This window comes from Vulpes vulpes, chromosome 7 (genome assembly GCF_048418805.1).
Source record: "Vulpes vulpes isolate BD-2025 chromosome 7, VulVul3, whole genome shotgun sequence".
Lineage (NCBI taxonomy): Eukaryota > Metazoa > Chordata > Mammalia > Carnivora > Canidae > Vulpes > Vulpes vulpes.
The window spans coordinates 21,041,632-21,063,558 of NC_132786.1; the positions used below are offsets into that span (position 1 = coordinate 21,041,632).

A 21,927-nucleotide genomic window follows, 5' to 3' on the forward strand; every position below is an offset into this window, starting at 1 on the left:
GTTATGTGTAGTGTTTATTTATTTTTTATTTTTTTAAAAAGATTTTATTTATTCATTCATGAGAGACACAGAGAGAGGCGCAGAAACACAGGCAGAGGGAGAAGCACGTTCCATTCAGGGAGCCTGACGCGGGCGGGACTGGATCCCAGGTCTCCAGGATCAGGCCCTGGGCTGCAGGTGGCGCCAAACTACTGCGCCACAGGGGCTGCCCATGTGTAGTGTTTATAATGGCATCTGCTGCCATGGTCTTTACCAGCAGAGAGGCAGGACCCTTCTGTTTCTGGAGGTGTGTTATTTTATTTTTTTAAGGATTTATTTATTTTTTTTATTTATTTGGGAGAGAGAGTGAGAGAGAACAAGCAGGGTGAGGGGCAGAGGGAGAAGCAGATTCCCTGCCAAGTGGGAAACATGATGCAAGGCTCCATCCTGGGACCCCAGGACCACAACTCAAGCCGAAGGCAGATGCTTAACTGACTGAGCCACCCAGGTGCCTCATGTGGAGGTGTTTTATAATTGAGACTTTTATTTGACATGAAACAAACACTTGTGCAGCCAAGTAAGGTATTATTATGATTGCTGAGGGCTACTGAAAAATCCAGCCACCACAGTGACCTGAATAAACAGATGGTACAGTCACGTGAAGTGTGAGGATTTGAGCCATCTAGCAAGTCAGAGGACTGCACGGTAAGATACAACTTTAGTCTAGAAAGCTTAGACTCTTTAGATGAGCAAAGATTATTATTTCCAACTTAAAATGCATTTAGAAAATTTGAGAAATATTGAAATCTTTCATAAAGAAAACAGAATCACTTCTCATTGCTTATCATTACTTTGACTACCTTCCTTATTCATGTTTGTGAAACATGAATAATAGGTAGATATATCATGCTACATGTATATTTTGTATCCTGTATATTAACTTAGTACTATGTTGTGCACATTTTAAGTACTCAGTATTCTTCAAAAACATTATTTTAGTGGGATCTAAGGCTCTGTCCTATGTCAGTTTCTGTATCCAACTCTTTTCTTACATTAAGGGTATTAGGGTTTTGATATTTTGTAGCTTGGGTCAAGATCTCTTTCTTTCCAGGACGTAATGTGACATTTACAGCGGCATGTCATTAGTGATGCTTTCTGAGCTGGCTGGTTCTGATGAGAGAATTTGTGGACAGGAGCCCAACAGGTGCTTGTCTGGGTCAGCAGGTCTTTGATCACTGGTGGATTTCTAGTCAAAATCTCAGTGGGCTTGCAGGAGGTATACTGTCGGGTACTGATTGGGAAGGTGACTGTCTAGAGTGTCCTGACTGCTGGCACCCAGGAAATTGACTGTTGCTTTCTCTGTGATGGAGAATCACCTGGTCTGTTTTCTAAATTAAACTGCCTTTAGAATGAATCACATCGAATGTTGGCTTTTGTATGACATTTCTGGAAAAGTATGCTTAAGAGTGTAGGCTCCAGGGACGCCTGGGTGGCTCAGTCTGTTAAGCAGCTGCCTTTGGCTCAGGTCATGATCCTGGGGTCCTCGGATCCAGCTCCCTGCTCAGCAGGAAGCTTGCTTCTCCCTCTCCCTCTGCCCCTTCCCTAAGCTTGTGCTCTTTCTATCTTTCTCTCAAATAAAGAAAGAAAATACTAAAAAAAAAAGAAAGAATGTAGGCTCCAGAGCCAAACTGCCGTGTTACCATTTTGCCTGAGCCACTTGGGAGCATCATGACAGGGCAGCGATTATTCTGGCTCTCCCAGCCTCTGCTTCCTTTGCTGTAGGATGGGCATAATTAGTGTGACTGTCTCATGGAATTACCATGAGGATGTGCTAAGATAATCCTGACAAATGATAAAGCGCAGTACATACTACAGTTAGTACTAAGTAAATATTATTATTTTATCATATTCTGTTATTCTATGGGCTTTGGAGTCAGATGTGCAACTTACTAGCTGTGTGGCTTTGGGCCAGTTATTTGACTACTTTAATCTGTAAGGGTAAATAAATAATAAACTTGAGGATGCTTCCCCCTGAATGTCACTCCTGTGGTCACCCCTTGCCCTGGGGCTCCTTCCAGTCAGCTTGGAATAGGCCATAACTCCTTGAAGCTGTCTTAGCCCTCTGCACCTACCCCCCCCCCCCCCCCCCCCCACGCTTCTTGTGCAGCAGAAGCCCTGGGAAGCTTTTCTGTGCACTTGTCCTCACATTTCTCTCCTCGGCATATTCCAGACATGATTTCACCCTCATGGCTCTCCCCGTGCTGCTCCTGCATGGGCATTGTGACCTCCATGTGTTAGCGAGGGCACCTGGGAGCACCCCCCACCCCCCGCACACCTTCCTGCCCTGCTGCTCCCCACATGGGGCTCCTGGGCCCTTCTCTTTGTGGCTCTGTCCACTCCCTTCTTGTGCTGTACTGTTTGTCCTCTGATGACTCCAGACTCGGGGCCCGCAGCCCAGACTGCAGGCTTGTCTACCAGCTGTCGTCTTCCACCCCCACGGGCGTCTGGCAGACCCTGAGCTGAGTTCTCCATCTTCCCCTCAAACCCCTTCCACCTGTGGTTAGTGGTAGCTCCACCCTTCCAGTGAGGTTTTAGGCCAGAAACTTTGGAAATTGTCTTCTTGACTCCTTTTATCTCTCATACTGCACATTACCCCTCATCAGGTTCTGTTATGTTCTCAGGCCATGTGCAAACTAAGCATCTCTCACTGCCAAGTGTGCTGCTACCCCGGTGCCAGCCACTGTCATCTTTGGCCAGCTAGATTAGTGTCCTTTACTGGGCTCCCTTCTGACTCAGCCTCAGTGCAGGGCCAGACAGGTACTGTTAACATCTCAGTCAGATCAGGCCCTGTGACAAAGACCTTCCAGAGCCTTCTTGGCTCTCTCAGATCCCAGGCTGGTCCTGTAAGGGCTACAGCTCCCTGTGACCTGGTCTGTTAATTCAGAAGCCCATGTCATGCTCTTCCTGTCTGCCTCATTTCACTCTGTCTGGACTCCTCTGTTCCCTTCTTGCTGTTTCACAAACACACCAAACATGCTTCCACCACAGGGCCTTTGTACCTGCTACTCCTTTTGTCTGGGAAATTCTTCCAGGTATCTACCTGACTTCCTCAATACCTTCCACTCCTTGTTCAAATGTCATCTTCTAACGAGGCTTCTGACCATGCTGAAAGTAGCATGTCTGCCCTGCTCCTACACCTATTTCACCCTCCCTTGCCCTTCACAGCCCTTATCTCTGGTGTCTTCCCCGTTTTGACCTGTTAGCTTCAGCCCTGACCAACAGTTTCTGGTGCACAGTAGGCTGTCAGTAGGTATTGCTGGACAAATGCATGGAGTACAGAGAGCTTTGTGAGCTCAGAGACGGCCACCTTTGCTGCTTGGGCAGAAGGTGGGAGGGAGGTATTGTGAGTCCTGAAGAGGTGATGAGCACTGGCTTTCTGGGACAGGTGCCATGGTGCACAGCCACGGAGGCCAGGTGGGCGTGGCCATGAGACAGCTGGGCTCTAGACTCCAGCGAGGTCAGGACGGCCTTTGTAGGGGTGCCTGGGGGGCTCAGGGTCATGGTCCCAATGTCCTGGCATCGAGCCCCGTGTCGGGCTCCTGCTCAGTGGGGAGCTGGCTTCTCCCTCTCCCTCTGCCGCCTCCCCATCTGCTCAGGTGCTCTCTCTCAAGTAAATCTTAAAAAAAGGGGGGAGGGGGCTTTATATGTGCTCCTATGGAGTTTGGGCTTAATTAAGACCAAATCTAGAATCTTGGTGAAAAACATGTTTCGAAAACCAGGCCCAGTAAAGAGGTGTTAAGCTGTTAAAATAAACATTGAGTTCAACATCTTACTTTAAGGGGTCATGTTGACCTGTGCTTTGCAGACAGTGAAAGTAGTGATAGACACTGTTTTTTTTCCTGTAACTTTGCAAGTGATGTTAGATAAGTTGGGCATGTTAAGTGCTTTCTCTGTGCTGGGTGCTTGCTGTGAGCTCTCTGTCTCCTTCATGGGTCTGTTTTTTTTCTGTAAGTAAGGGGGTTGATTGGAGAATATGAAAATTTCATTATTTGTGGTAACCTGTGGACAGAATGGAGGATGTTTACTTACTCCTCTGTGTGGGAATGGATCGGGAACACCATGCGGCGTTGCTCGTGCTCTGAGCACAGAACCATCGCTGTGAGTGCTGTCACTGTGGCCTCCGCAGTGAGATGGCGAGGATGCGTATATTGGTCCTTCCACCGATTCCTCTCTGTTCCTGGCTGCCCCCACCCCCCCGCCTCGCTCTGAAAGTGAAACAGGCAGTAAACTGAACAGGTGCTGCCTAAAAGCAAAACTGAAATGTCGGGATAGCTCTCTGAACACTCACTTGGGTTGAAAATAGCAAGTTCAGGTAATCTTTACTGCTCCTGAGGCACTACTTAGGAAACCAGCTTCTTTGCTCGCAGGCTGCAGGTGGCAGGTGGGAAGTGCTGGGGGTATCCAGGCAGAGGGCGCTGCCTCCTTGTGGCTGCCTGCTTCTCCTGGTAATGGCTTCCGTCTGTCCTGTCTGTCCCATTCTTAGGAACCCCCGGGATATGTGTCAAGCGCGAAGGGCCAACTCTTAGCTGTGCTGTTTCTTGGCAGAGTGGGTGGTCCATTGGTGAGAACGACGCGGTTCACACTGCGGAGTGGCCCGGGGCCAGCGTGGCCGAGGGGCTCAGGATGGGCTCCTCCTTGGGCTCCTTGTGTGATTTGTTTCTGGCGTCATCATGCACAAGAGCAGCACGATAACAGGTGACAGCTGGCTGGCCTAAAGGTTGGCTAGCGAGGTGAGGTCTGCCTTCTTGTCTTTGTAGAACTCTTCCACTCAAAGTTTGGTTGGGGTGGGGGCAAAGGTACATTTTTATAGTTGAATGTTGAGATGAGAAAGCTTTTTCTTGGTTAGTAGAGGAAAACAAATCAATTTTTGATTTCCTGTTTGTAATGTCCAGCCGGTCGATGATTGTGAGAATTCATCCATCCTCTTTCCTCTGGACGGACCTGAGTTACTGTGTCCTCTAATCCCTGCTGCTTTGGCTGTGGTGGCTGTGTATCCACGGTGAGCGTTTTGCTCTTAGGAGGTGGTAGGTCAGTTGGCTTTGGCTGCCCCAGGCCGGACTTGCTTTCCCCTCTACAGTTGTAATTTTTGTGGCTGCGCCCACCCCATTACGCTGTGCTGTGCTGTGCTGTGCGCGGGTGGGGGTGGGGGCGCTGTGCAGGAGGCTTGCTGCCCGGCTTCATAGTGTGTGCTGGGGGCACCCGGTTTTGGACAGGTTCTGTGGAGCTGCTCTTGGAGAGAGGTTGAGGGTCCTGTGGGACTTGAGAAGGAAGGTGGTGAGGAGCCCTGAGGGCAGTTTGGTTGAATGGGGTGGGCGGTGGTGTAGGCGGCCAGACCCAGTGCAGTGGCAGGTGGGCCTCAGCTCCTGGTCCGTCTGGTGCAGCAGTTCCACGTGCCCTGTCATTGGAGGGATGCCGTGAGCACTAGGGTCTGGGGCTCAGGGTTTGTTCAGTTAGGTGACCTTGGCAGCTGCTTCACCTCTCCGGGCCTTGGTGTCCTCACCAGCAGGTCTGGCAGGCTGGTCCCCACCTTGTGCCGCTGTTGGGAAGGTGTGCGAGTTGGGATGTGGAAGTGCTTTCGCCAGCACCAGGCTGTCAGCACCTTGCCGTGTTCTGTTGAATGACCGCTGGCAATGTTCCAGATGCCCCTGCACCCGGGCCAGGTGGATGGGTCTTCACTGTCCATGCAGGGCTCCAGCTAATGGACTTTTCTATTTTTCAAATTCCCAGGGATTTTCCTAGTTTCCTTGGCTCTCTCTTTGCAGCAGCTGCTGTTTTGGGGATGGTTGTTCAGCTGGAATTAGCTGCAGAGTGGGCACCCCTTCCCTGATGCCCCCTGGCTTTGCTGCTATGCAGGTCTCTTTGGTTTTGTTGCTTAGCACCGGAGCAGAGTTTCCTTGCTTGGTGCTCTGGACATTTGGGCCAGATCCTCTCCTGTGGGCTGCCCTGTGTACGCTGAGAGGGTCCACAGCCTGCCTGGCGTGTACCTGCTGGGTGCCAGGAGCATCGCAGTTTCCGCCCTGACTATCACAGATGTCTCCGGACAGTCGTGAATGCCCCCCGGGGCCAATCTCATCCTGTGCCTTGGGGAGGAGCATGAGATTACTGAGGTTCAACAACGCAGTAGAGACCATCAGTTATTCTTATCTGTGGCTCCTGAATTACTTGCTGGAGTCCGTTCTCTTCCCTTTCTCCCTTTATTCCAGAGTTCAGTAAAGCAAACACCCCTCACCCTTGGGTCCCTCCACTCACCCACAAATGTTTTGTTCAGGACCGACTGCCTTCTGTGCCCTGTGCTGAGTGATGGAGTGCAGAGAGTGTAGATGGATCTCGGGGGCTGGACAGATGTGTACTGCTCAGTCCTGAGTGTGGCCCAGGGTGGGTGACAGCCCCACCAGTGTTGGGAGGCATGAGTGCCCCTGCTCTGGACCAGCCCCGTGCCAGGTGCTGCTCACACATCACCTCCTGCAGTTTTCTTAACAACCCTGTGGGCTACATGGTCATGTTATTTTGCAGAGGAGGAAATTGAAGTCTGGAGAGGTGAGCCCTTTGGTCTCAGAACCAGTGGAGGAGAGGGTGAGCCCCATATAGACAGGAGTGTCATTTCTTGGCGCTTGTGGAATAGGACAGGGGTTGGGGTTCAGGCTGGGAAGAGCTTGGAATGCCTGTCAGGAACACAGCATCACTCAAATCCATGTTTGCTCATTTTGTAGAATGTAGTTCTCTAGTCGTTTCCTTGCTCTTGCCACATATTCCTTTCAGGCAAAAGGATTTCATAGCCTAGCTTTCTGCTGTATGCAGTATCAACAGTAAGCATATCTTCCTTTAGACTCTGTCCCCCTCCATTCTGTGTGGTGGGCTCCCTGTGCCCTGAGAACTGCTGCCAGGCCGCGGGGTGTGGGAATCAGTTGTGTCAGGATCAGCAAGAAGGGTGCTGTGGGTGGGTGGGTGTTGCGCCCTGGGGCAGTGAAGCCTTTATCAGTGGGATGCTCCTGCCAGGCAGCTCTGTTCTTATCAGCCTTCCATGGGACTGGTCACCCTAGTCTGTGCCCACATGGGGACCTCTCTGGCTTGGAGGCTCAAGTTCTTGTGCAAAATAGAGCTTAAGTCCAAGGGAAAGCCTGCATTTTAGATGGAAGTGCAGCACGATGGCAAGGAGAGAATTTAGCAGCAGTCGCTGAGTGGAGGAACCTGAGCTGGGTCCAGGATTAGGGGAGAGTGGGCTGGGATCAAGGGTTCGTTCACCATAAGTCCTTTGAGGTTACTGGGTCATGTTAGAATTTCTCAGCTCAGAGCAAGGCTTGGAACTGGGGTGAGGCCTGGAGCTTGCTCCTGGGTGGGCCTGAGCCACAAGGCCTGTTTTTCCATTGTGCACAGCAGCACATGGGAGTCAGTGTTTAGTACACTTGGATTGGACCGTGTGCTTCGTTCCTCACATAGCAGATAGTAATGCAGGGAGGAGCTGGAGACCAGGGAGCCTCAGGCTTCTTGCTGTCGTGTGCCTCAGGGTGGGGGCCACCCCTTGGGTGAGTCCTCCATTCACCACAATCCTTCCTCCATCACTTTCTATTACATTGCCCTGTTTGTAAAAATTCAACTTTGAATTCACCTGGACGAGGTCCCCGTCCCCACCCTCAGCCTAGTGCTGCAGAGCCCTGACCTGCTCCTTGTCACTGCAGGTCAGATTTGACTTTCTGGGGTTGCATGCCAGTAGAATCGTACAGGTGTCCTCTGTTTCTGGTACTCAGTGCTTTGGGCCATAAACATACCACTTAGCACCTGCTGTATGATACCTCACAATGTATCTTCCCCACTGGTATGTTATTTGGCTTGTTTCCAGTTTTTGGCTACCACAAAAAAATCTGCTCTGAACATTTGGGTTCAAGTCTGTGTGGATATATGTTTTGTTTTCCTTGGGCAAATACCCAGGACTGCAATTGCTTTGTCATACGGTAAGTGTATGTCTAACTTTGTAAAGACCAGCAGATTTTCCCCCAAGTGGCTGTGCACTTTACGCTTCCACTGACAACGTGTAAGAGTTTTGTTTGTTCCTATCTTAACCTGAACTTGGTGTGTAGTGGATTTGATTAGTATGATCCTGATTCCAGATGCTGTTGACTGTCTTTTCATGTCCTTATTGGTCATTTGTATACCTTCTTTTAGGAAATGTTTAACCTTTTTGCCTATTTTATTATTTGTTTTATTGAGTTATAAGAGTTATTTTTTAAAAGATTTTATTTATTTTTAATCATGAGAGACACAGAGAGAGAGGCAGAGGCACAGGCCGAGGGAGAAGCAGGCTCCATGCTGGAGCCTGACGTGGGACTCAATCCCGGGACTCCAGGATTGTGCCCTGGGCTGAAGATGGTGCTAAACCACTGAACCACTCGGGCTGCGCGAGAGTTATTTTTTTATTCTGGATAGAAGTCCTTTGCCAGATATGTGTATTGCAAATATTTTTTTCCTAGTCTCTGGCTTGTCTCTTCATTTTCTTAGTGATATCTTTTGTTCATTTGTTTGTGTATTTATTTATTTACTTGTAATCTCTACCCTCAACGTGGGGCTTGAACTCATGGCCTGAGATCAGGAATCGCTTACTCCACTAACTGAGCGAGTCAGGGCCCCAGTTTTGTGGTGATATCTTTTGAAGAACAGAAATTTTTCATTTTATGAAGTCTGATTTATCCATTTTTATCTTTTATGGTTAATGTTTTTTTAATGTGCCATCAAGGAAATTTTTTGCCTACATCAAAGTAGAAAACATTTAACATTTAATCTATATCAAGATTAGAAAACATTTTCTTCTAGAGATTCTATAGTTCTAGCTTTTTCATTCAAGTCTAATCCATTCTGAATTACATTGTGTACATGAAGTCCCTGGTGAATAAGTGTTCACATCCTCCCATGGGTATCAGTTATTCTAGCCTCATTTGTTGAAAAAGAGGGTTCTTTCTTTTCTCTATTGAAGTGCTTTGGCAACTTTGTCTAAAATCATTTGGGTGCATGTATACACCACTTCTATTGCATGAGTGGAAAAATCTTACATATTCTTTCTCTGAAGGCAACTCAAGATCTTGCAGTATTTCTAAAGTATCATAATGAACATCCATGTTCATACTCTGGTGAATTATTTCTTAATTAAAAAATAGGTTACAGAGATATGACAAATAATTGCATTACAGAGATATGACAAATAATTGCAATAACCCTAGACCGGATCCTGGACTGGAGAAATAAAAATCCTATAAAGACTATTAATTAGGTCAAGTGACAAAACCGGAATAAGGATAATAGATTGGACACAAGTTTTGTGTTCATATAAGTTTACAAAGTTAATAGTTGTGCTGTGGTAATGTAAGAATGTCTCTATTTTTATTTTATTTAGTTTTTATTTTTAAGATTTTATTTATTTGTTCATGAGAGACACATAGAAGGCAGAGACATAGGCAGAGGGAGAAGCAAGCTTCTCACAGGGAGCTCGATGTGGGACTCAATCCCTGGACCCGGGATCACACCCTGAGCTGAAGGTAGATGTTCAATCACTGCGCCACCCAGGTGTCCCTCTCTTGTTATTTTATTTTACTTTATTTTTTATTATAAATTTATTTTTTATTGGTGTTCAATTTGCCAACATACAGAATAACACCCAGTGCTCATCCCGTCAAGTGCCCCCCTCAGTGCCCGTCACCCATTCACCCCCACCCCCTACCCTCCTCCCCTTCCACCACCCCTAGTTTGTTTCCCAGAGTTAGGAGTCTTTATGTTCTGTCTCCCTTTCTGATATTTCCTACCCATTTCTTCTCCTTTCCCTTATATTCCCTTTCACTATTATTTATATTCCCCAAATGAATGAGAACATATAATGTTTGTCCTTCTCCGATTGACTTATTTCACTCAGCATGATACCCTCCAGTTCCATCCACGTTGAAGCAAATGGTGGGTATTTGTCGTTTCTAATGGCTGAGGAATATTCCATTGTATACATAAACCACATCTTCTTTATCCATTCATCTTTCGATGGACACCGAGGCTCCTTCCACAGTTTGGCTATTGTGGCCATTGCTGATAGAAACATCGGGGTGCAGGTGTCCCGGCGTTTCATTACATCTGTATCTTTGAGGTAAATCCCCAACAGTGCAATTGCTGGGTCGTAGGGCAGGTCTATTTTTAACTCTTTGAGGAACCTCCACACAATTTTCCAGAGTGGCTGCACCATTTCACATTCCCACCAACAGTGTAAGAGGGTTCCCTTTTCTCCACATCCTCTCCAACATTTGTGGTTTCCTGCCTTGTTAATTTTCCCCATTCTCACTGGTGTGAGGTGGTATCTCATTGTGGTTTTGATTTGTATTTCCCTGATGGCAAGTGATGCAGAGCATTTTCTCATGTGCATGTTGGCCATGTCTATGTCTTCCTCTGTGAGATTTCTCTTCATGTCCTTTGCCCATTTCATGATTGGATTGTTTGTTTCTTTGGTGTTGAGTTTAATAAGTTCTTTATAGATCTTGGAAACTAACCCTTTATCTGATATGTCATTTGCTAATATCTTCTCCCATTCTGTAGGTTGTTTTTTAGTTTTGTTGATCTGTATCCTTTGCTGTGCAAAAGCTTCTTATCTTGATGAAGTCCCAATAGTTCATTTTTGCTTTTGTTTCTTTTGCCTTCGTGGATGTATCTTGCAAGAAGTTACTGTGGCTGAGTTCAGAAAGGGTGTTGCCTGTGTTCTCCTCTAGGATTTTGATGGACTCTTGTCTCACATTTAGATCTTTCATCCATTTTGAGTTTATCTTTGTGTATGGTGAAAGAGAGTAGTCTAGTTTCATTCTTCTGCATGTGGATGTCCAATTTTCCCAGCACCATTTATTGAAGAGACTGTCCTTCTTCCAGTGGATAGTCTTTCCTCCTTTATCGAATATTAGTTGACCATAAAGTTGAGGGTCCACTTCTGGGTTCTCTGTTCTGTTCCATTGATCTATGTGTCTGTTTTTGTGCCGGTACCACACTGTCTTGATGACCACAGCTTTGTAGTACAACCTGAAATCTGACATTGTGATGCCCCCAGCTATGGTTTTCTTTTTTAAAATTCCCCTGGCTATTCAGGGTCTTTTCTGATTCCACACAAATCTTAAAATAATGTGTTCTAACTCTCTGAAGAAAGTCCATGGTATGTTGATAGGGATTGCATTAAACGTGTAAATTGCCCTGGGTAACATTGACATTTTCACAATATTAATTCTGCCAATCCATGAGCATGGAATATTTTTCCATCTCTTTGTGTCTTCCTCAATTTCTTTCAGAAGTGTTCTATAGTTTTTAGGGTATAGATCCTTTACCTCTTTGGTTAGGTTTATTCCTAGGTATCTTATGCTTTTGGGTGCAATTGTAAATGGGATTGACTCCTTAATTTCTCTTTCTTCAGTCTTATTGTTAGTGTATAAAAATGCCACTGATTTCTGGGCATTGATTTTTGTATCCTGCCACACTACCAAATTGCTGTATGAGTTCTAGCAATCTTGGGGTGGAGGCTTTTGGGTTTTCTATGTAGAGTATCATGTCATCGGTGAAGAGGGAGAGTTTGACTTCTTCTTTGCCAATTTGAATGCCTTTAATGTCTTTTTGTTGTCTGATTGCTGAGGCTAGGACTTCCAGTACTATGCTGAATAGCAGTGGTGAGAGTGGACATCCCTGTCTTGTTCCTGATCTTAGGGGAAAGGCTCCCAGTGCTTCCCCATTGAGAATGATATTTGCTGTGGGCTTTTCGTAGATGGCTTTTAAGATGTCGAGGAAAGTTCCCTCTATCCCTACACTCTGAAGAGTTTTGATCAGGAATGGATGCTGTATTTTGTCAAATGCTTTCTCTGCATCTAATGAGAGGATCATATGGTTCTTGGTTTTTCTCTTGCTGATATGATGAATCACATTGATGGTTTTACGAGTGTTGAACCAGCCTTGTGTCCCGGGGATGAATCCTACTTGGTCATGGTGAATAATTTTCTTAATGTACTGTTGGATCCTATTGGCTAGTATCTTGTTGAGAATTTTTGCATCCATGTTCATCAGGGATATTGGTCTGTAATTCTCCTTTTTGGTGGGGTCTTTGTTGGTTTTGGAATTAAGGTGATGCTGGCCTCATGTTTTTATTTTTATTTTTTAAAGATTTTATTTACTTATTTGAGAGAAAGAAAAAAGCACAAGCAGAGGTGAGGGGCAGAGGGAAAGGGAGAAGCAGATTCCTTGCTGAGCCGGTAGCGTGATACGAGACTCCATCCCAGGACCCTAGGATTGTGACCTGAGCCAAAGGCAGACACTTAACCAACTGAGCCACCCAGTCTCCCTGAGAATGTCCCTATTTTTAATAGATACACACCGAAGTATTCAGGAATAAAGGACCATAATGCATATAACTTACTCTCAAACGATTAAAAAAGTGTGTGTGTGTGTGTGTGTGTGTAGAAGAAGAGTGCAAATGATGGAGCAGATGTGGTAAAGTGTTATTAGCAGGTATATCTGAATAAAGGGTGTGTACCACTTTTGCTACCTTGAAATTACTTATTTCCAAATGAAGTTTTTTCTTTTCAAATAAAAAGTAAAAAAAAAATCCATTATATCAACTTGTTTGTCTTTTCCAAAAAAGTAGGATCAAATATATTAAAATAACCATTAACAGTGATTTTTTTAAAGCTAGTTTACTGTGCTTATCTTGTTTGAAATGTAAGTAGAAATTTACTTGAAAAATAAATGGTCATTCTAGATGAAGTACTAGTTTGATTGATGTGATGATTTAAAATTATTAAGAGCCCTGTGCACAGATCCCTGTGTATACCTTAGTCAAGAAGATAGAATCATTGTTAAGTTCAGGCATCACTCCTGGGACTTAATGTCAACCTAGCTGTGTTTTACCAAGTACTGTATTTTATATTTAATCTATTTTCTCCCACAACAAAATCAACAGAAGAAGCCTTATAATCTGCTAGATACAGATGATCTCTTCTAGGGCAGAAATGGGGAAAGATTTAGAGTGAAATCACAATAGCCAGTAAGGTCTCATAAAGTGATACTTAGTTGACCTGGTGAATGAGAGCCATCCTCAGTCATTACTGTGGTCAGTGAGAGCCAGCTTGTCCACTTATAATGGTCGATGAGAACTATATTGTCCACCTGTCCTGGTCAATGAAAACCATCTTGTCTATTTACTCTGGTCCCCGAGAGCCATCCTGTCTATTTACCATGGTCAATGAGAGCCATGTTGTCCATTTACTATAGTCAGTGGGATCCACCCTGTCTACTTACCATGGTCAGTGAGGGTCATCCTGTCCATTTACTATAGTCAATGAGAGCTATCTTGTCCATTTACCATGGTCAATGAGAGCCATCTTGTCCACTTACCATGGTCCGTGGGATTTATCTTGTCCATTGCTATGATCAACAAGAGCCACCCTGGGGGGACACCTGGGTGGCTCAGTGTTGAGTGTCTGCCTTCATCTCAGGTCATGATCCTGGGGTCCTGTGATCGAGTCCCACATCGGGCTCCCTGCATGGAGCCTGCTTCTCCCTCTGCCTGTGTCTCTGCCTCTCTCTCTCTGTGTCTCTCATGAATAAATAACTAAAATCTTAAAAAACAAAAAAACCAAGAGATATCCTGTCCACTTATGGTCAGCGAGAGCCATCCTGCCCATTTCCCATGGTCAGTGAGAGTCATCCTGTCCACAAGGGGGACCTATTGGTGTTTTGTCTTACCATTTGTCCCTTTGAGTGTCTTAACTGACTTGACTTAGTTCAGGGACTTGCTTTTCTTCATCTCTGGTCGTACCGTGAACTTTAAATATACGTTGACACAGAGCGTTCTATGTAAGTAAATCTCAGTACAACCTGAGTTCAGACCACCCCTGATTCAGTCTTTTTAGTTCTGCTCCTTTGCTATGTGTCCTATTCCACATTCCTATCATTTTCTGAGTACTTTCTGCGCTTATAACATTATTTTCTGAATTTTCTGACTTCTCCTGAATCTTCCTGATGGATAGGGCTATCCTGATCTTGTCGGCATTCACGCTGGTATTCTCTTCAGGTTTCCCTGTGTTGTGTGGTGTCTGAGTTCACCGACTTTGACCATAGTAACTGTGACAGAGTATAATAATGGTGTGGATGGAGCTCCAACCCATTATGAAATGAGGACGAAATAATTCCAGATAACAAGCAGAGCAGTGGAAAAGGGGCTTGTCTGTCTTTTACCTGTCATTGGGTGTGACCTGGCCTTACAGATCCTCTTGAGATGGATGCCTGCTCCCAAAATGTCTCATCTCTCTTTCAGGGGCCTGTTGGGTGGGTGCTTGGGGGGAGTGCCGCTAGGTGCAGGGACCCTGCTCGTGGGGCCACATCACTGCCGGTTGAGTGCATCCACAGCTTGACCTCGCGGGGACCTTCCTGGGCACCTCAGGCAATAACAAAGATTCAGTCACAGAGCAGTTTCTTATGTAAGAAACAAACATTTCCTTTTTAGAGAAAAATCTGAAATGAACAACTTTAAGATGCTTTCAAGAGATGTAAAATTTTAACTTTTTAAAATGTAAATCTCCACAGTGATAGGAAGTTGCGTTTTAAAGTTTCATCTTTTACATCTTCTCGCTTTTTTGAGATCTCAGGCCCCTTTGAGAATCTCTAGATTCCAGAGATTCGGACACCTTCTTCCAGCCTGTGAATGAACCCACCCAGTTACAGTTTCTGCTCCACGAGGTATTCTTGTTGGCCCCTGTGAGAACAGGTGTGCATGGAAGAGTGTAGGAGGCCCCTGATGCTTACAGCTGACTCCAGGCTGTCGAGGTTGGTTGTGCCGGGAAGGGAGGAGGGAAAAAAGGAATTCAAAGAAAGATGAGGCATTCTTTTGTAACCTCATCTTGTCTGGCTATTTGCCCCATTCTCTGTGCTTCAGCTTCCCTGTGTTTGTCTGCCCCCCAGCAGCTTGCCACCCGCCCACCCCTCAGCCAGCAGAGTTTGAGGACAGAGTTTGAGAGCAGTAAGGTGAGGGAAGATGGGGCTCACCGAGTAGCACAGCAGGGTGGGACAAGGACAGAGTGGACACAGCATGCTTCTGTCCACACATCAGGGAAGGCCTGTCACTGGAGCACAGGGCCTCTGAGGCATGTGGTCAAAGCCAGTAAGTTTTCCTGACCCTGATAACCAAGAGAAGCTGCCTTAGGCCTTCACGGACTATCTTATGCGCTGTCTCCATGTGAGGCCCTGTCCCTGGCCCGTTCTGAAGGTGGGGAACCTGACTGACAGTTGTCTGACAGAAGCGGGAAGGCCCTACATGTCCTTCAGGTTCCCCCTCAGAAGAACAGCCACTGATTTAGAGATTGGGTTGATATCAACTCATATCAACCTTCTTGGCCGATACTATTGGGTGTTTGGTTAAAAGCAGTTCCATATCTTTGATAGTCATTCAAGGGCTGGATGAACTCACAGAGGGGCCACTGTGGCCTCTTGCCCACGCCGAGGCGGGTCGGTGGGGTGCTCACAGACAGCCTGGTTGACCTCAGGAACCCTTGGGCCACCGCATACCCCGTGGTTGCTTTGAGCTCTCTGCCGCAGAGCAGGCCTGTAGCAGATGTAGCCTGGAAAGGTTTTAGAGGAGTTGTCTGTGGTGGGATTTAAAAATAAAAGTAACTGGAAAACAATAGCAAAAAACTAATCGCTAAAGGCACACTTAGAATTGTCACTTGTCGGGCATATGCTGTCCCTGCCCCTCCCCCAGTTCTTGCTTAATTCTTCCTTGATGTCAGCTGAGGGCTTTCCTTCCAGAAGGTGGCCAGCTGGACTGACCAGTGTTTAGAAAGCAGGACCATTGCCAGTTGAGGCTTGTTCTGGCATCTGATGACCAAAATATTAAGAGTGCTTTCAAGTTGTGATTGTTTATGGCAAACAGATAAGTGGTTTGTGTCACCAGGTGACAACACCTCTCTGACAGGAGATGGGGTCAGAAGACCGTCATTCTGCTTTATTTGGGATTTCCCTATCAGGGACTTGGTCCTGCGGACCTCACCTCTTGGGGTGTAGGACATGAGCGTCAGCACCTGGGTGACCCCAAGTCTGTGTATCTGTAGCTGCGGCTGTGGTGGCTGCCCCTGGACTCTGACAGGAACCAGACCGTCTCCTGTTGTTCCTGACACAGTTTTCCCCAAGGAGATGGAGTGTGACAGTGATTCTTCATGACGTGGATCGTGGGGCAGGATGTTGCTCGAGACATCAGGGTTTGCAACTTGTGGGGAACAGACAGGTGCCTGAGTCTGTGTGTCTGTGGGGGGGGCGGTGGCAGTGGTGTCAGTGGACGAGTGCCCCTCACGATACGGAAGAGGCAGCAGGCTGGGCTCCCTGGGCGTAGAGCCCACGGTTTTCTGAGAGCAAACAAGTTTACGCACACCGATGTGCACGGGTGAAGGCTGGCTGTGTGCGCACAATTCTGGGGGGCAAGGAGTCCTTACCGGTGCTTCATGTGGTGTGTTTGTTACTGGGTGTTCTTTGGGGAGGCCCCCCCAGCTCAGGGGTCTGCCAAGGGCAGCGTCATTTTCCTTTCAGTAGGAGGTTGGAAGGAGGGGGTGCAAGGGCCACACCCTGGTGTTGCTTAGGGCCTGGGCTCCTATTGGGCTGCTCCTGGGGAGGGCCGTGCACGCCTTAGCTCAGAATCACCCCTCATTCCTGGCCGTAAAGGCCACGCTCAGGTTCTCTTTCTCTTCTTAAGATTTATTTACTTGACAGAGAAAAGAGAGAGAGAGAGAGAGCGGGGGCGCGTGAACAGGGGGTGGGGCAGAGAGAGAGAGAGACTCTTGAGCTGACTCCACTGCGCAGCGCAGAGCCTGAAGCAGAGCTGGATCTCAAGACCCTGAGACCCTGACCTGAGCTGAAATCAAGAGTTGGACCCTCACCCCCCTGAGCTGCCCAGGCGCCCATGGATCCTCTCTTAAAAGTAGGTGTACGTGAGGCTTTGGAGATGTGAGAACATGTTGGTTCAGTTTTATGGCTGCTCCCTGAGTTTCCCTGGCCTGTCCCCAGCTAAGGCGGCTGGCAGCCTTGGCCTGGTGACCGCAGGGCGTGTGCTGGTGGACGGGCCGGCCGCTGAGGGGTCATGATGGTGCCACCTCTGTGGCGCAGACCCCCAGGCAGGAGACGCAGCCCCAAGCCTCTGCAGGGTCTAGGGTGGCCCACTTGAGTCAGCAACACGGGGCAGTCTTGGTCCCCTCAGCACTGGCTCAGGAGCGCGGTGTTGTCCTGTCACCTGTGACCAGGTCAGCAGGGATGGGAGGGGAGGCTCCCCCTTCCTGTTCCATGACAGCTGGGGAGGCGAGCTCCTGCCGTCACCCCAGTGCTCCGGGCGTGACCTTGGGGGGAGCCGGGCAGCTCTCCTGCGTTCAGTGGGCACGCAGGATCTTCAGCTAGGGCTTCCTGGCTCCAGGAAGGGTCGCTTCATTTTCCATGTATACAGCTTTCTCAAGTGATGTTTTCTGTTAAAACAAAAAAAAAGGTTGTCAGATATACTCACTTTTGCTTTCGTGTCCTAAACAATATCCTGTAGCCCAAGAGCACATGACGTTTATGTCCTGGAAATCTGATAGGGGATGTCACAAGCCCCCCTTCTCCTCCCGCCCAGGCTACTGTTTGGCCACTGAGCAGCCTGTGGGGGGAGGCCAGTGGGCAGCCCCCAAGGCACCTTTGTCCCCGGCTCTAAGCCAGTTCATATAGTAAATGAAAGCCCATCCTCCCCCCAGTAATTATTAAGGCAAAATAACTAAAGAGACTGCTGATGTGGCCTTAGGTCATCATAGCAAGTTGGTGTATTAGTCACAGTTTGGCCCAGTGCTGGTGACGCTCTTGTCCAGGGAGTGTGTGGAGAACCACCCTAGGCCACTGCTGGGTGATGGGTGCCAAGAGCACCTGCACCCTGCTTGCCTAGGCTTTGCTCCGACCGACCGCCACCTTAGCATGGTTGTGGTGTGGTGGTGGGAGCAGTGGGGCGGGTGCCAGGCCAGAGTGGGGGTGATGTCATCAAAGGAAACCCCTCTGCTTGTGTCTTTTAGAATGTCGTTCTTTCAGGAGGCTCCACGATGTTCAGGGACTTTGGTCGGCGGCTGCAGAGAGATCTGAAGCGGGTGGTGGATGCCAGGCTGAGACTCAGTGAGGAGCTGAGCGGGGGCCGAATCAAGGTAGGAGGGGGACGGGGCCTGAGACCTGACTGGCCTCTCTCCCAGGGCCCTCCCTCCCTTTCTTCCTCTTAGGCCTGCTCACCCTCCCTCCTCCCTCCCTGCCTCCTTTCTCCTGGGCCTGATCACCCTCCCTGCCTCCCAGACTCTTCCTCCTCCCCTCCCTCCCTCCCTCCCTCCCTCCCTCCCTCCCTCCCTCCCTCTCTCCCAGGCTCTTCTCCCTCCTTCTCTCCCTCCTTCCTTCCCTCCTGGGCCTGCTTACCCACCCCTCCCCCCTCCCTCTCAGGCTCTCCTTCCTTCCCTCCCAGGCCCTCCCTTCTTCCTCCCAGGCTTTCCCTCCCTCCTTCCTCCCTCCCCCCCCCCCCCCACCCCAGGCCGCTAGCTCTCCCTCTCACAGAGTACCAGCAGGGTCCCCTGTCTGTGGCCTAAAGTAGGCACAGGTTCATCAGTCTTTCAGCAGCTCTATGAATTACAGTCAGAGATTTGTTACCTGAATGGCTACCAGGAGTGTAGCTTACCAGGAGTGTAAGCGCTAAGGCTGGTGGACCTGCTGGGCTGGCTGTAGCCACCTTGGGGCCAAGCTGACCCCCTGTGCCACTGTCCTGCCTGCAGAGTTTCTTTGTATTGCAGGGGATCAGGCCTGTTGTGTGATGAGGGGCATCTAGGGAAAGGGGATCAGTTTACAGGGAGGGTCTTTGATGTACTTCAGAAATGTTCTCATTAAACAGAGATAACTGACAGTAGCAGGGCCATAGCATGTGTTCCTCTAAGATAATCACCCTTAGTGAGCTGGATTGGGCTTTGGTATGGGATCGGGAGAGCAAATGCACACTCTTGACAAAGGGGTATTTCTCACAGTAGTTTTGGGACACTTGATGGTATTTGGGACTGGCTCTGTGATGCTAACATATCTTGTTTGTTTAGTAAAAAAAAAATCAGGTTAATGGCTTGGATTTTTTGCTGTTTAAAATGCCTTCAGCATGGTGAAAGATAAGCCCTCTTTGACTTTTGTGCTATGTTCTCTGCAGCACCTGGGCTGGGGGTTGGGGGCTGGGGGTTGGGCGGTGTAGGGGAGCTGGGGCCAGGGTTGGGGGTGGGCTGGGGGCCTGGGGCCTGGGGGCTGGGCAGAGTCACAGCAGGAGCTGCTCAGAGCCTTCCTCAGAGGCCACATGTGGCTGAACATAAGGGATGGGCCTCGTGCCACGGGTTGGGCAGAGGCCCCACGTTGGTCAGCACCTTGAGCACAGCGTCCTCTTTCTGCTGAGAGGCTATTAGAGGACCTGTCATTTGCCTTGGGAGGTAACTGTTCCTTACTCTACTTTCTAGCCCAAGCCTGTGGAGGTTCAGGTGATAACACATCATATGCAGCGCTATGCAGTGTGGTTTGGAGGCTCAATGCTGGCCTCAACTGTAAGTCCTTTTCTAGATTATTCTGTATTTTCATTTCTGCGTTCTTTGTTGAGTTTGAATAAATATTGTCCTGTGAAGGTTAAATAAATAGCGTGTGTTCTAATTGTGCATGGCTCTCAACAGTGGCACTTGTAGTTCTAAGAGACATAAAACATAGTGGTGATTCCCACTGCACAGCAGGATTCATCCTTGCTAATTAGGGGTTACAGGTAATATGGATAAGTGAATTCCAGAAATAACCTCAGATGTCTTGCATTAATCATTAATTCCAGTGACTTTTTAAAGCAATTATTCCTTTTTCTCCTCAAATTTGTGAATAACTAGTAAATTGCTCATTAGGGTGAGCACGTAGTTGATCCCAAGTGGAAGTTGGATATATTTTAAAGAAATAAAATAAACTCCAGCACTGTAGCCCAGGCCCTCAGAGGGGCACAAGCCTTCCTGCAGTGCTCTGGCCGTGGAGCAGGGGTGTCAGGTCAGGAGAATCCCTTGCTTGTGGCATGGTTTATGAGTCTTACCTGTTCCTGAAAGGCCTATTTGCTAATCACTCCCCCCCCAACCCCAGCCCGAGTTCTTTCAGGTGTGCCACACCAAGAAGGACTACGAGGAGTATGGCCCCAGCATCTGCCGTCACAATCCTGTCTTTGGAGTCATGTCTTAGCGTTACCTCGACACGGTCACCCGGTCCCGTCGTGCTGGTGAGCAGGTTCTGTCAGAGCCCGGACAAGACCGCAGCTCCTGTAAATAATGGCGTCTGGTGTCGATGTCGAGAAGCGTGCTTGCGTCGCCAAGTGCATGAGGCAGTTCAGTGCACGCCATCCGTGTGCCCGCTGTCCGACGGCCGTCCCCTCCTGTCACTCCTCTGCCCGCCCCCACCTCCCTGCCTCCCCGCCTCCCCAGCTTCTAGTTGGTGAATTGAATTCTGAAGGAATTCACCTTCGACTTTCAAAATTGTAAGGAAATAAAAAAACTCAGAAGATGACGCAAAATAGTCCCCCCAGGAGAGAATATGGGGCTGCAGACCCTTCCCCCCCCCCCCCGGCCTATTTTTGTAAATAAAATGTTATAAACTTGAAATACAAATTGATGTTTATATTTCCTATCATTTTGTATTTTCTGGTATTTGGTACAACTGGCTGATCCTAAGCACGAATAGATATTGGTGTCATGGAGTGCCGTAAAAAAACGTTTTTAATTGTGAGGCATGTTCTGATATGTGTGTAGGCAAACAAAATAAAACAGCGAACTTTTTTTGCCACATGTTTGCTAGACACTGACTATACTTTATTGGAGTGACATGAAGTTTCAACACTAAACACTGTTGTATGAGAATCATTACAGATAATGTATCTTTTCATCTTCCTGTTTGAACTTTCTGGAACTGTTTTATAGAAGATGCCGGTTTGCTGTTGGTGACTGTTGGATGAAATGCTGCCTTGCACCATTGTAATAAAAGCGGTTAGACTCTTTATAAAGATTTCCTGTTGTGCTGTGCCCGTCTTTTGGTTTTCCCTTTTGTGTCCTTACTTCTTTTAAAGAATGACCTCACCTCACAGGAGGATCTTGTGATAGGTACCAAGTTTGGGGAAGGAAATTTCCCAGAGTGACAAGGACGGCCCATCCTCAGCCACCACCGCGTCCCCAGAAGCACTGCGGATGCCCACATGACGGGCGCCCCTGCGGATTTCCAGTGCCTCTTCCTGGGAATTCACAGTCATTGCTAAGCTGCTAGTAGCTGTTCTGACGTTTGCCGAGTTGGTCGCTGGCTTGAAAGATCCTTTGCTAAATTGAGAGTTAGTGTTGCTCCATTCTTCATGTCATACTGATGTTACTTTACAAACTATGATCTACGCTATTTCTTCCAAGTCATGAAGTAGGTTTTATTCTCTGAAAATTTGCCCTCATAAAGAAACATTTAGTTCTATTATTTAAGTTTAGAAACAAGTATGAGAATAATAATGAAATTCTCTGCCCAGCCTGGTGAGATCTGAGTTTCCCATGCAGTTGGCAGTCCCTGCTGCTTATTCTTGATTGATGGTCAGTGACCCCAGACTCTCTGTCTTCCCACTGGAGAGTCTCAGACCCCTTGGTTCTTACTTTGAACTGTTTCTCTGTTTCCCCCTGGGCTTTGCTGCTTCTCAGGATCACCGGACTGTCTTGGTTTCTCATGGTTTCTCCAGTGTCTTGATCACACCGAGTTTGGGCTGCTCTCTGCCTTCAGACACGCATGTGCATGCGACACATGGTAGCAAGAGCGCTGTGCGAGGTGGGACTTTGCTAAGTGCAGACTACA

The 21,927-nt window shown here is 47.9% G+C and overlaps 1 protein-coding gene across 8 annotated transcripts in view; it reads left to right on the forward strand.

Moving 5' to 3' along the window:
* The window catches only part of ACTR3B (actin related protein 3B), a 126,402-nt gene extending 105,291 nt beyond the window's left edge, over positions 1–21,111 (forward strand). For all 8 annotated transcript variants that reach the window (XM_072763217.1, XM_072763219.1, XM_072763218.1 and 5 more), the window contains 3 exons: positions 18,102–18,227; positions 19,551–19,634; positions 20,200–21,111. In XM_072763217.1, coding sequence (XP_072619318.1) covers positions 18,102–18,227; positions 19,551–19,634; positions 20,200–20,295 — 306 coding nt within the window. In that variant the 3' untranslated portion in view covers positions 20,296–21,111. The remainder of the gene's footprint in view (positions 1–18,101; positions 18,228–19,550; positions 19,635–20,199) is intronic.
* The last annotated feature ends 816 nt before the right edge of the window (positions 21,112–21,927 follow it).